Source organism: Canis lupus, chromosome 4, assembly GCF_003254725.2.
Source record: "Canis lupus dingo isolate Sandy chromosome 4, ASM325472v2, whole genome shotgun sequence".
NCBI classification, from domain to species: Eukaryota; Metazoa; Chordata; class Mammalia; order Carnivora; family Canidae; genus Canis; species Canis lupus.
In genome coordinates this window covers 58,261,221-58,275,611 of record NC_064246.1, presented here as the reverse complement: position 1 = coordinate 58,275,611, position 14,391 = coordinate 58,261,221, and the positions used below count along the sequence as shown (strand labels likewise).

The window sequence follows — 14,391 nt, the reverse complement described above, 5'->3', positions numbered from 1 at the left end:
CTTCAACGGGACAGACTAGTACCTATCTCAAAATAGTCTTCTCAGTAGAAGTGAAATCACTTACCTCAGAATGGACTTCCTCAAGGGAACAGACTAATGGTCCTTTTCCAAAAATAGCCTAGTGCTTTTCCCAGAATAGACCTCCTCAGGGAACTGCCTAGTGCCTATCTCAGAATGGACCTCTTCAAGGGGATAGACTGGTGGCTATACTAGATAGGACCCTCTTAAGGGAACTGAATAGTGCCTACCCCAGAATACATCTCTTCAAAGAACAAACTGGTGCCCATCCCAGAATGAACTTCCTTGAGAGAATACCTGTCCTAGAAGAGATTTCTTCAAGCTACCTGCAGTTCTCTTTCTCATTGTTCTTCAAAGTTGTGGGTTAAAGCTCAGTGTCATGGATCTTTGTGTAGAAGGGACATCCTAGAGCTAAGGAACCGAATGCCGTCTCAGGACCTTTGGATTTAATGTTGGGCAGCATTCTATCTGTTTATTATAGGATAGGCTTGGATAGGACCCAGGCAGAGGGTGGACTGCTTGAATTTGCTGACTCCAACAAATTAAATTGATGGCAACCAAGAATCTCACTTCTTACATGTAGCCTTTAGACCTTCTGGCCCTATCTAGTCCAGCCTATAGAAGAAGCCCACTTAGCTGCTAATCCAGTGCCTGGAGCTATCTATAGGCCACTGCTACCCCAGAGCAACTGAGAAGGAAAGAATATAATGTATCTTACTTTTCCAGTAATTTGCCTTAATATGTGCTGAGGTACTCTGGATTTTGCTCCTATCTTCTGCCTCCAACTCTCGATGCTTTGACTCAGATGTATATGTTTCTTTGTGGATGGATCATCTCTAAGTGTGGAAGAGACAGCTTTCATGTGTATAGTGTTTATGATAGCTTTCATTGCTCTCATTCTGGAATCCAAAGGGCACTGAAAGAAAGGGTGGGGATAGTTCAGATAATTGGCTTTTTTCACAGTGGTTCCTCTAGAAAAGGTAGGTCTGTCTAGGTAACATATGCTCTAACTGCTTAGATACCAATTTCTTCCTGCCTGAAGAGCTGGGACAGCGATGCTGGGCCTGATTTCTCTCCTGGCCCCATTTTCTTCTCAAGCCTGGCTTAGCCTCCGGTAGCATATGTCTTGCTTCCTGCCAAGTTTCTTTCCACTGTGCCCCACAGGAGCCAGCAGTCTCTGATTCACAGACCTCATGCTATCCTTAGATGTCTCTTGATTTTTGTTTTGCTTCTCCTGACTCTGTCTGAGGGTTTCATCTCTCTTATAGAGCGTGATGCTCAAAGGATATAAGCTGTTTTTGATCTTTAAACACACTCAGTTATTTTCCCCTTCTGTGATCTATTGTGACTTAGCATTGCATGGTCAGCCTGTTAAATGATGCAGCCTCTTCATCTCTGAGCACTCGGGCTTCTCTTACCTTCCCCGGAGACTTTGAAGTGATTGTGGGATTGAGTAGAGGCATTTCACTGTAGTACCAACTTAAATGTATTTATGTGAGTTCATTTTGTTTTTATTTTTTTCTGTACTTTCAGATCTTTTTTACCTAAGGTTAATTGGCATATGATTTTAGAACTTTGCTAGAACTGATTGTTTTCAATTATACCCATAAATTTTAACAGCAGTTTGTTTTATTGCTATTTATGGTGTATTCTTGTCCTTTTCCCCAACTTTTCCTCCCCTTCCTCACTCTCCACTCCCAACGGGGAGCAGAGGAATTTGGTCCAGACTCATTTTTTCTTTCCATTTGTAATTCACCTTTCTCACCACTCTCCCCCATTCCCCAAAGACTGCTGTCTACTTTTTGGTGCTTAATTTTAGACTGTTGGAGAAGAGAGGTAGGGGGAATACATGTGTTAGGGAATGGTGCTCATTTTGTTGTGATTGCATATGGAATGGTATTTATTTCCAGGCCATATGTTTGCATTGCAGACTTAGCAGGTCACCTGTGTGCACAGTCTGTGTAGGAGGAGAGGCTAGAAGAGGCTGGCTCCAGAGGGAGCACAGAGGTATAGAAAAAGTAGTTTTTTGGAGGTTCACGAGGCATTCCACCTGTCCTTCAGTGGTTTGTACTAACTCTCTGTGGCATTTGCCACATGAAGCATCTTACTTTGCTGAAGTAAACATTTCTAAAATGTATTGTTGAAGATGGAAAACCATAAAACCGTATTAAAAAGGTCTGTTTGGACTGGAATACACAGCTGTAGAACATTCCAAGCAGCCAGACCCTATCGAACATAAAGCTTCCAGGTCCAAACAGAGTGGCTCCTCAGCACCTTTTGGCCTTTCACACTTCTCTATCCTGCAGCTACAGAGACATGCTGGGTATCTGATTGTTAAGGTTTCTCTCAAGTCTGTGATTCTGTGATTCTGCACATCTGCTTTGAGCCTGATTTTAAATTTCTACCAAAATATTGCTCAAAAAAAAAGTTAATGTAAAAACATTTTAAGAGTGTCTAGATCTGGGGTTACTTGAAGAAATTCTGAATATCCCACGGACTTAACAAAGTGACTTTTTTTTTGCATTTTATCTTTGGTGTTAATCATCATGGGTGCATTTTTAAAATAGTTGTCATCATAGTATGCATAGAACTTTGTCTTTTGCTTTATATTTTATATCATGAATATGCATATCCTTCATAAATATTTTCATGATAACATGATATTCCAGTATATTGGTATGTCATACCTACTAAACTCTCTTTTAGTGTTGGACATGTAGGTGGTTTTCCTTGGTTTTGTGCTTTTTAATTTATACTCCCATTACATATATTGTGTTCAAGACTGTTATTAATTTTAAAGGTAGATTTCTAGGCGTTTTAGAGTAACATAGGTAGGCTTCACCAGCATCAATCATGATGAAATAGCAAAAAGAGCTTCCGGACACAGGGCTATTGGTGTCCAACATATTTCTGGAAGTGTGTGTTTGTTCTCTTAAGTGCTTTTTCTTCTGGCGCATCAATCAGCTTTTCTGTTGCTGGTTTAAAGCCACAGGCTCTAGAATCCCAGTCAGTTCCTTCTCTGAACGTTGCCTTGTGTTGCTTCAGCAGTTTAAAGATCCTATTTTTAGTATCCCTTAACCCAAAGGGAAGATGTTTTGTAATACCATTGGAGCCCTCTTGACTAATCACGTGGGCTAGTAGGGTTGTCCTCAGCCCCCATTGCTGTGCATGCCACAGCCAGGCTGCTGCAGAAGGCAGTGGACTTGCCAGTGAGGAGCGTGCTGTCCTCCTCTTTCTATGGGCTGTTCTTGTTGGGAAGCAGGGAGAGAGTAAGGGCAGGATATTCCTGGTTGGCTGCTTCCTGAGGTCTCTTTCTTCTTGAGTTTCTTTTTCTAGAGGGCTCTAACTCAGAGTAAAGACACCATGCTAGAAGAGGGTTTGTTTGCTCCCACATTTTTCCTAAATATCTGATTCCCATCTTTGGAATTAGCTAAAACTAGTTTGCTACATTTTGTGTAGGGGCAAAACAGGTACCCCTGCTATTGAGCCCTTGGGCTATTTGGGCTAATTTGGTTGGGTCTTTTTGTCTTCCTCTTCCGGCAGCATATTAGTGGGAGGCTTACAATTCTTGCCTTCTCCCCTCACCCCTCATTATCTTTCTCCAGTGTCAAGCTTCATTTGAGGTTCAGTTGTGGTGTCTGGTCCTGCCAGAACAGGAAGAGGGCCTTCCCTTTGCAGCCCCATGATCCTGACTTTAAGAGAAATGTTTTGCCACTTTTAAAAATCTCTATTAAAGATATTTTTGTTAAGCAAGCTTATCTTGTATATTCTTTGTAGTAAAAATAAGAACAAATTTTTAGATTGCTTTTAAAATGTCATGATGAAGTGGAACATCTCTGTCCAATCTGAGAAAAGATTGCAATCACACAAGCTTCTGTTGCTGTTTCCTCTTAATTCTTATCAGAGAGTTGAGCACATCTGATCTCACTTAAGTCGTATCATTAAGTACCATATGTCCTTCAGGTTAATGTGAGGGAGGGAGGGGGGGATGGCAGACTCAATGCTGGGAGGGCCAGACAGGTCATCCGATGTCTCTCTCCTCGGGCTCATTGTCTCTGAGAAATGCCTCCCTTCTCTTGAGTGGGCTGGAGCATCCATGGAGACCAGGGGCTGGCACTGGAAGAAAAACTCATACTCCCTGTAATGGCACAAAACCAGGCAGGCTGGAGGCTGTGTTTTTGGCACGACCATGTGTTCTAGGAGAGGAACCCCATTGCTTTGCTGTGCCACCATTAAGCTGTACATGGTACTTCCCAGTTGACAGTGAGCTGAGGGACATCTCCCAGAACACATTGCTAAGTGACTTAACCTGCATTGTATAGTTCCTTAGTGTTTCAGAGCTGAGTGAGACTTCAGTGACCATGCAGTGTTAATATAGTTGCCTGACCTCATGGGTGACTGAGCTGAGGCTCTGCATGGTGAGCTTATTTGTGCTAGGACTGGTGATTGTATTAGCTTACATTTATGAAGCATTTATTGTGCACTCAGTGCTCTAAGTTCTTTATGTGAATGGTTTCATGTGACCGTCGCTATTCAGTGGCAGGTTAAGTAGCTGGTTGGCTAGTGATGGAGCTGGTATTAGAGCTCAGGTTCTGAGTCCATAACCTACACTCTTTACCATGTTCCTGTACCAGCTTCTCTCAGGGCTCAGTTCTGATTGCTGCCCCAGTGCTGTTGCCAGCTACTCACTTGTATTGGAACTAAGGGAGCCATCACTGAGGTTGACATTAGGCAGATGTAGACCCAGACCTCAGAGAGGGCAGGTGTCCTTTTCTGGGTCACACAGCAGATCAACTCTTATTGAGCATTTGGTTGTCCACGATGAGAATGCCATTGTGTCATCAGCCTACAATTTATTTTCAACTTTCCTCCAGATTCAACCCCGAAGATCTGAGGGGCATCACCAACTGTATTTAGAAACAGCTAAGGGCTGAAACAGACTATTTTTAACTTGGAGGGCAAATTAAAAGCCTACATTTTTTGTGGACTCTCTGAAGGCCTCAGAACAGTGAAGGTGTTAGTGGATAATTGTCATTATGGCCGGACACTAGAATGGGGAAAGAGGAAGGGATTGCCTGCCGCAGGGCTGTAAAACCATGGCAGAGGCAGATCTGAGACCCAATATCCTTGTATTCCCTTTTGTCATCAGGCTTCAAAACCCTTGTCTTACTTCTTTACAAAGCTGAGAGAGGTCAGGGCTGATTGTATACCAATTCTCTGCTAAACTATTGCAACGTTTTCCTACAAAAGTTAACCCAGGGGGGCACCTGGGTGGCTCAGTGCTTGAGTGTCTGCCTTTGGCTCGGGGTGTGATCCTGGGATCTGGGATCGAGTCCCACATTGGGCTCCCTGCATGGAGCCTGCTTCTCTCTCTGCCTGTCTCTGCTTCTCTCTGTGTGTGTCTCTCATGAATAAAAAATAAAATCTTAAAAAAAAAAAGTTAACCCAGCATCTGACTCTGCAGTTCTTGACAGACAGGATCTTTCTGCTGATGAGCCAGCTCCTCTGTTCTCCCTCCTACAGGTATCATTCTGCATTTTTAATTGTCCGCTCTGTGATGTGACTGTACCAGGGACTTGAGGTCCTGGAGTCTAGTCTCAACTCTGTCACTTTCTATAATTTAACCTCTTTGGGGACAATAGTAATAATGTTGCCAAGTTATATTCCCATAGACCCAAGGCAGATTCAGCCCATGATTGGCTGCCTCACAGTGCTGTCTACCAGACACTAAAGGTTCTGCCTTCATGGGAGTGTTCTGGATCTGTGCTGTGCAGGACGGTAGCCTTTAGGCACCGGTGACTGTTAAATCCTTGAAATGTGGCCAGTGTGAATGAGGAACTGAATTCATTTAAGTTGATACATTTTCAGGGTAAATGTGAGACAAGGAGGCATGACCCTTCTCTGCCCTGGTGAGTCTTGGTCCCATGTGCCTCTCCTCTTATTGCAACGGAGTGCTATTCCAGCTCAAAAGCAAGCGCTTCTCATAAAACCTGGCTTCTAAATGCAACCCAGCCCTTGTGCTCAGAGAAGCAGTGATCAATGCGGACAGTCCATCAGAGGAGGAGAATTGACCTGAGGATAAAACTGGCTGCCTTAGACTGAGATGTTCTGGCAATCTCACCACTGTGGTGCCTTCCTCAGAACGACTTGGCTAAATTGCTCTATGAAATGAGGTTGGAGCAAAGGAACTGAAGCCCCCATATAAGATGTAACTGGTGGGAATCAGCAAGGTCAGGATGTGCTAAGGATCTCCAGTTGGAGCCTGCGGGGGGGGAAGACAATTCATCAAAATACATTTGATTACTACTGAGTTATTAGTGCACTTTTCTTGGGCAACAGTATATATACTAGCAATGATTATATGAGCTATATTATGAGCCTGTTGTATGTCAGGCCTTTTGTTAAGTGCCTGGGTCAGCTCATTTCATCATCATGATATCTCTGTGACACAGGAGCCATTTGTATCCTCATCTTGCCAACAAGAAAACCGGTGAACAGAAAGCAGCTATATAACTTCCCCCAGTGTCACTCAGAGAGAGCCAGGATTTAAACACAAGAGCCTAATTCCAGAGCCCATAATCCTCCATAAACTTGTGAAACATTGGCCTTCACTCCTCACCCCCAGTGGAAGGCTGAGTCAGATGGGAACAGCGGAATCAGTGGCCACCAAAGTAAGGGCAGTTAGTGAAGCCTCCTTCTCTTAGTTGGACAGCGAGGCAGTCATGGCTATACTGTGGAAGCTAGGCTTCCTAATGCAGCCTACCATTCTTCTCCATCATTTCCACTTCCCTCATGTACACCTGCAGCTAAGTTTCAGGTGTGGGAGCCACTAGCTTGTCCTGGCGTAGGCATGCAGTCATTGTGTGGGGCCTGGCTTCTCAGGTCAGCCTATACACTGAATTGCTTCTCCCTGCCCTGTGGGGAAATGCTCTGTGAAATGGGGTTATAGTGATACCATTCAGAAGGACAGCTTCCCCCCCCTCCCATTTTGGTATTTGTCCATTAAGTAGAAATGTTAGTGTTGGAGGTACCCTCAGTGGTACAAAAATGACCACTCAAGTCCACCTCCCTTTCTGCTCTAGCCTATCTCCTCTGGTGGGGACCAGACTATCCTGGAATGTAATTTAGTTCCTTTGCTCCAGAAAGATAGAAGTCATGTTCTGTGGCAGGAAAAGCCAAAAGCCAGGTGATTTGGGTTCTAGTCTAGTTCTGCCAACCTTGCAGTGAGACCCAGGTTGTTCCATACCTATAGGCATTTGTTTTTTCATCTGTGGAATGAGAGATTGGACTGGATAATGTCTGGGTTTCTACAGAGCTCTCCATTCTAGAGGAAGAACATTTGCTAAATTTGCTCAGCAGTGAGGAGGTCTCTTCCAGCTCTGGGTAGTCTTGAACAGGTGTGTCCTCTTCTCCTACAGGCGTCTTGGCCATCCTCATCCCCCGCCTGGACCTGGTCATCTCTCTGGTGGGGTCTGTGAGCAGCAGCGCCCTGGCCCTCATCATCCCGCCCCTCCTGGAGATCACCACGTACTACTCGGAGGGCATGAGCCCCCTCACCATCGCCAAGGACGCCCTGATCAGCATCCTGGGCTTCGTGGGCTTTGTGGTGGGGACATATGAAGCCCTCTACGAGCTGATCCAGCCAAGCAATGCTCCCATCTTCATCAACTCCACCAGTGCCTTTGTATAGCAATCTGGGTGCATTCCCTGCAGCTACCCACCCCACCTCTGTGTGTTCCCCAGAACCTGGCCCCAGAGCCTCGGGTAGGGTTCAGGCTCTGGGGGAAGGCAGGGTTGCTGTCAGGGAACCCCTCTAGCTGACACCTAGGTACCCTGGGCCAGGTGGGGCTGAGGGCAGAGGAGAGGATGGGTAGCAGATATGCAGAAGTCCCTCTTAGTGGCAATGCCATCCCTGTGCATTTGTACTTATTTAACCCAGAACTTTTCAACTGTTTTCCTTTATGATGTCTCTTCCCTTACTCACCCCCCCCCTTCTGACCCACCTCATTTGATTTATTCCTGTTGCACAGCTCACTTTATTTAAAAATCTTAGCATCCCCCACCTCATGTTTTCTCTTTTCCAGGCCCAGGCCTGGATTAAATGAGTGGGAACCACCCTCTCTTTATAAGGCTAGGCCTCTCTCTTTGTCATACCTCTCCCAAATATTTTACCTCAGTATCCTCCTAGCTATCCAAGTATCCAGGAGGTGCCTGGACCTACCTAGTAGTTTAAAACCAGCCCCCAAAGCTGGAGCTTTTAATCTTTTACTCTCTCTGGCTTGTGACCCTCAGCAACACCTTCTCTGAATTCCTTGTGTGGGTCACGATGTTATATTCTTAGTTGCTTTAGCTTCTGAAAGATATCAAGTGCTGCCTAAATTGAAAATATTTATATTTTATTTAAAATTAGCTTCTGTTTTTAGACTCTGTCTCTAGATCTGGGGTTATTATGAATTGTTCCTTCCTTAGTAAACTTTTACTAGGCTTCTCCTGCGGAAAAGAAACTTGCTCCAGGAAATGTGTGCTTTGGTACTCAGCACTCTTGGCTGAGTACCCCAAAGGTTTTAATCAGGATCATCTAAATGTGTACCTCTGTGGGGAGGCATGGACTTTGCCTCCCATCGACCAGCCTGATTTCATATTGAGAAGATATGAAGGACTCAGGATATGTTTGCCGGCGCACTAGGCCAAGGAAAAAATGGCCACGTGGGATGCGCTTCTGTCCACAGGAGGCTTACAAGATGGGTGCTTTGTGCACTTGGGCCTGTTTTTCAGCCTCAGCCCCTGACAGGCACATGGCACAGTAGCGTTCAGTCTCCAGTATGTTGGGGAGACACCCACACTTTGCCGTGCATGAGAAGATGAGGCCAGTGTGCACAGAGAGTGCGAAATTAAGTTCATAGAATTAAGAAGCAGCTGGTCTGATACTATGTGTGGTGCTTGGTCGTTTACAATCAACGAGGGACAGGGAGAAGCAGTGCCCTGCCCCAAGCTGCCTCCATGACCTAGACTTCTAAAGGGAACCACTCAGTAGGGACTTTGGTCCCTTGTGTTCTAAACACTAATTATGACCCCGTCCCTCCCCTGCATGCCTCCCTGAGTGTCAGAAATAGTCTCAGTGATGGCTCACCTCAAGGTCAGCCTTGAGATTTGGGAACAGACTGCAGAGAAAGCAGAGAAAGGTGAATTGCCTTGTTTGAGCTGTCTCTTCTTGCCTCTTAGTGTGAGAACTATTCAGAAGGGCATTCATGAACTCTCCATCCCCTGAGCTGTGTGCGTGTGTGTGTGGTGAGGTGTGTGTGTGTGTGTTCATGCATGTGGACAAGGTCATCCTCCATTGCTGCTACCAGCCTCTTGCTTACTTGGAGATGCAGTTCACCTCGAAAGTTGGAGAGCAGCATGCGTCATCAGGGCTCATGTTTTTTGTGTGTTTCACCAAAGCTCGTAAGGGCTGTGATCCCCTGACCCAGCCCTACCTTTCTCTTCTGCTCCAAAGCCAAATTGTCATTACAGTGACTCCCAACCTACTAATAATTTATTAACTAAGGGACATGTGATCAGTTGTGACTTGGACTCCCTGAGGAGAACGATACTTTTCACCACCCTTTCTGTAGTTGCCAATAGGGGCTTATAGGACCAAGACTCCAGCTGGAGGTGGCAACGGCGTGCCCCATGAAGTCTCAGGCCTAGAAGTTACCAGATTGGGTTCAAGGGTTGTTCTCTTCTGTTTGGAAGCCCCAGGATCTAGCCGTCTTTCCACGGCAGTCCTTAGAGTTGTTTTCAGTGAGAAGGCGTGTGCCAGAGGAAAGGGATCAGATGTGTGTCCTCCCCACATTTTCTGTGGTGGAAGTGTCTGTGACTCAGGAAGCTGCGAGAGGCCGTCCTGTCCAGGTGAATAGTAAGACTGGACCTGAGGACTGGGTGGTGCATAACTATGGTCCTCTGGCCCCAGGTCTTTAGCAAAATGTAGCCTCATTGCTTCAGGGTCCCTAGCCTGGGAAATGAGGTGAGAGGAGAGATGGCGCTAGCTTCGGGGTTTTTGGAAGCTAATTTGACACAGCCTTCTCCCTGTTTGGTCTTTTCCCTGTGCTCTTGCTGCTTCAGAAGACCCAGGCCGAGGGGGTGAGGGCATCCTGTGAGTGGGCCTTTCTCAGTGTGCAGTTGCTAGCACTTAGGTGTCAAGTAAAGGGTCAGCCAGAAGACGGAAGTGAGAGGAAGCCCTTTCTCTTCTCCTGGAAGCAGCCCTCTGGGCCAGCTCAGGGAAGCTTACTCTTCTGCCCACGAGGCTTCTTCAGTTGGAGAGTCTTCCCTGGTTTCTTCCCATTGCCCCTCAGGAACCAGCTGCCCAGCTTCTCCCTGTGTCCTGCTCTGGTCCCTGGCAAAAAAGGCCCAGCATAAGCAGAAGTCTGATCAAGGAGCAACAGAGCAAGGCTCTCTGGAGTGTGAGGCTGCATCTGCGGGGCCAAAGGCAAACTGTGGGATTTTCTGGCCCCATAACTGTTAGGCGCTGTGTCTGTTCCCCAGCCTCCCCAGTGCAGCCTCAGATTTCCATTAGCCTAGAGGTAGCTTCTCAGAGCCCCTCGTTCCTTCCTGCATATGCTGCTGTCAAGAGGTTTCCCACTCTGTTGGGAAGAGTCGGAATGCAGGTATTCGTTGGGAAGAATGTGATCTGGTGTCTTCTATTTAATTTTTCTAGCCATTGTCAACATTTACAAGTGTCATTATTTATATTGTGCTGCTGTCCACCTGGCTAGGAGCCCTTCACCTGCACAAACGCAGGCCAGCCGTATGTGAATGTGTGTCGTGTCTTAGCTCAGAACCTGCAGCTCATGCCATCCCTCTCTTCCCCTCACCTCTCCAGCCAAATTCATTGGCTGGTGCTCACTACTTAGTCTACCCCCATGAAAGGTACAATTTGCAGTTTTTTCAGTTGTCTTAAAGTGATGATCCCAGAAAGGGATCTTAGGGAAATCTGTCCCCCTGCCCTGTTCTCTGGCTTCCTTTTTTCTTCTCAAATGTCTCCCTTCCTGAATTATAGAATATCATCTCTGTTTGACACTACATATTCACCTCATGTTTTCTGGAAGTGCAAAATCTCACTTTATCTCTGTTTACAGCTCTCTCTACTCACTACTCACAGCAGAGGAGTCCACATCAGTGGGTTTTATTTCATAGCCAGTCAGATGTTAAGGCAGACCCCGGCATTGGCCCTGGTCGGAACACAAAGCCACTTCCTTCCAGCAGAGACACAAAGTCCAAGTGGCACAACGTGATTAGGGAGTCGGCTCCAAAGTCTGCCTTAGAATTAAATTTTCCAAAGTACATTACAAATCTCCAAGACCATTAGGGGAAAAGGAGAGGGTGTAGTTTGTGCTTGCAATCATGATCAATACTTTTAGATAATTTAATTAGTCCCGCTGTTCGCAAGGCTGTTTGCTCTGACAGCATCAGCTTGTGATATTTCTTCCCTGTTCTTTGTACCACTGGGCCATTTTCAGGCCAGGGGATGTAAGTGGTGCTGATATGTGGTTACTGGAAGGAGGAGTGGGGGATGAGGGTGGAGGGTGCCTGTTTTAAGCCATGTTCTTTTGTTTCAATCAAGGTGATGCTGGGGAAGTTGTTTTGTTTTAGTGAACAATAAAATTATGTGACTCTCTTGTAAACCACGTCAATGAATGTGTGAATAAAATGAATATGAGAAACTACCATCCCCAGGTCTTGGTAACCAGACAGTGCCGTGTATATTATACTGTGTATGTGCCTACATGGATGTCTATTTCTCGCATGGTATGTGTAGAGATGTAGATCATGCAGGAGCTCATAGAAGAATTTTTGTGTTCTGCACATGTATCATGTGTTAAACTTTTCCTTTATCAATAAACGAGTTTTATTTTTTATTTTTGAGAGGTTGCAGTCTGCATCTTTGTTTTTGCCTTTTTAAAAAAATATCACTCAGATGTCTTTACTAGATCTGACTAGGTCAAAATGTTTGTAGTTTATGTCACAGAGATGATCCGGGGGAGTAGTCCAAATAAAAGAACCACTTATGGAATTGAGAGTTCCCAAGAAAGGGGCCAGGTAGTTGTTTTTCTGTTAGACAATTCAGCCCTTCCTTAGCTTACTCCTGCTTTTCCTAAAAACTTGATTAGGAACTCTCAACCCTGTCTGTGTATGTCAGATGATTGTACTTGACAGGTATGATGGTTAGTTTCCTGTATTAACATGGCTGGGCTGTAATATCGAATAATCCAGCTATTCAATCAAACACTATTCTAAGTGTTGCTCTGAAGGTATTTTGTGGATGTGGTTGATGTCTATAATCAGTTGCCTTAGTCCTCAAAATGTGGGTGGGCCTCATCCAATCATTTGAAGGGCCTTAAGAGGAAAACTGACATTTCAATGAGAAAGAAGAAATTCTGCCTCAAGACTGCAGCATCAGCTCCTGTACAAGAGTTGCCAGCCTACCCTGTAAGTCTTGGATTTGCCAACCCTGACTATCATATAGGCCAATTCCTTGAAGTCCTACCCCTTCCACGCATGTATATATGTTTGAAGCAGGGAAATTGACTTTAGAGCAGTGGAAGAGATAACTCTCATCCTCTGTTGTCACATTAAGAGGGAAAACAAGACTATGTTAGCTGCCTCTAAGATGATCTGAAAACCAGTCTTGGGTGGCTACTGAATTATACCCACTCAACAGCAGAGCCCTCGAGGCACACTTCTGAAGTATAGCACTTTACAGAGAGGAAGACAGGGAATGCTTTATGACTGCTTTTGATTATCAATATTTATTTCTGGAATTGTGGGGTCAGAGGGATTCAGTGACTGTTCCAAGTCATCAACCAGTAAGTGGCAGAATTAGGATGCACAGGCAAGCCTTGTTATTCCAGGACACAAGCACTTCCCAAAGGCACTGGCTGCCGCCTCCTCTCTGTTACAGCCTCAGGAGGGAGGTCCTCCTTTAGGAATTATTGTGAGGGTTAGAGAGAATGTTCTAAACCGCCGGGGCATGAGAGCTTATAAAGCACTTTCTGAATTATTAGCCGAATTGAAGAAAACCAAGACTCCAAAGCAGTTTTACCTGCTGTGTGGTTTTGCATTTATTCACTATAATCATGTTTTGCTCACTTCCTTTGTGGAGAGCATTCGAAACTTTTTAGATTGTTTGCCTCTTCACATTTTTGTTCCGTTCATGTTCACACTTAATGGCTATAATCTCCCCTTCCGGGTAACAAGGGCCCTCAATGTAAACCCACTGAACTGCTGGAGGCATAAATTGAGTGACAGTGAACTGAATTGGGACCCTAAACTTGGGGCTCTTTGCTAAGTAGGTTCGCTTCCTTAGACTCTGCCTATAGCAGACATACGCAAGAAACTGCATATCTTTAACTGGTGCACTCTACTAGATCCTTGGTCATTGGTCTCCCCCACCCCATTTGGGGGTAAAAATTTGAGTATAATCTACAGGTAATAAAATTCACCTGTTTCAAAGTATACAGTTTGATGAATTTTGACAAATGCATTTGACTACCATTTCAATCAAGATATGGAATGTTTGTTTTACCCTAAAAAGTTCCTCTGTGCTCCTTTGCAGTCAATCCCATCCCCATTACACTTGGCCCTTGACAACAACTGATCTGATTTTTCTGTCTCTAGTTTTGCCTTTTCTAGAATGTCACATAAATGCAGCCATTAATTATATAGGCCTTTATATCTGGCTTCTTTCCGTTTAGCATAATCCTTTCTATATTCATCTGTATCGTGCCTTGTTATCAGTAGTTTCTTTCCTTTTATTGCTGAATAATATTCCATTGTATGGATGAACCATGATTTGTTTATTCATTTGTAAATTGTGGATATTTGGGTTGCTTCTGGGTTTTGGCTAGGATGAATAAAGCTGCTATAAATATTCATGTACAGACCTTTATGTAGACATATGTTTTCATTTCTCTTGGTAAATACCTAGAAGTGAAATTGTGGGTTTGTATGGTAAGTGTATATTAACTTGATAAGAAATTGGAAAATTGTTTTTCCAGAGTGACTCCGCTATTTTCTGTTCTGACCAACAATTTATAAAAGCTCCAGTTGCTCCATCCATATCCTCACCAATACTTGATATTATGGTCTTTTAAATTTTAGCCAGCTTAATGGGTATAGGGTAATACCTCTTTGTGGTTTTAATTTGCATTTGCCTAATGCTTAGTGTTGTCCTGCACCTTTTCCTGGCTTACTTGCCATTGGACAGTCTTCTTTAGTGCTATATTTTAAAAGTTAGTCTTAGAAATTTTAAAACTTTCTGCTTTGAAGTAATTATGGATTCAGGTGCAAGGAAATGTATGGGGAGGTCCAGTGCACCCTTCTTCCAGGCTCCCC

At 44.7% G+C, this 14,391-nt stretch overlaps 1 protein-coding gene across 4 annotated transcripts in view; it reads left to right on the top strand.

Annotated features, from left to right (window-relative positions):
* SLC36A1 (solute carrier family 36 member 1) overlaps window positions 1–14,391 on the top strand; it is a 77,048-nt gene that overhangs the window by 47,074 nt on the left and 15,583 nt on the right. For 3 of the 4 annotated variants that reach the window (XM_025435259.3, XM_025435262.3, XM_025435260.3), the window contains one exon: window positions 7,437–11,922. The exons of the other annotated variant lie outside the window; for it this stretch is intronic. In XM_025435259.3, the coding sequence (XP_025291044.1) occupies window positions 7,437–7,708 (272 nt within the window). In that variant the 3' untranslated portion in view covers window positions 7,709–11,922. Of the gene's footprint in view, window positions 1–7,436; window positions 11,923–14,391 lie in introns of those variants that run through there. 4 annotated transcript variants of the gene reach the window in all.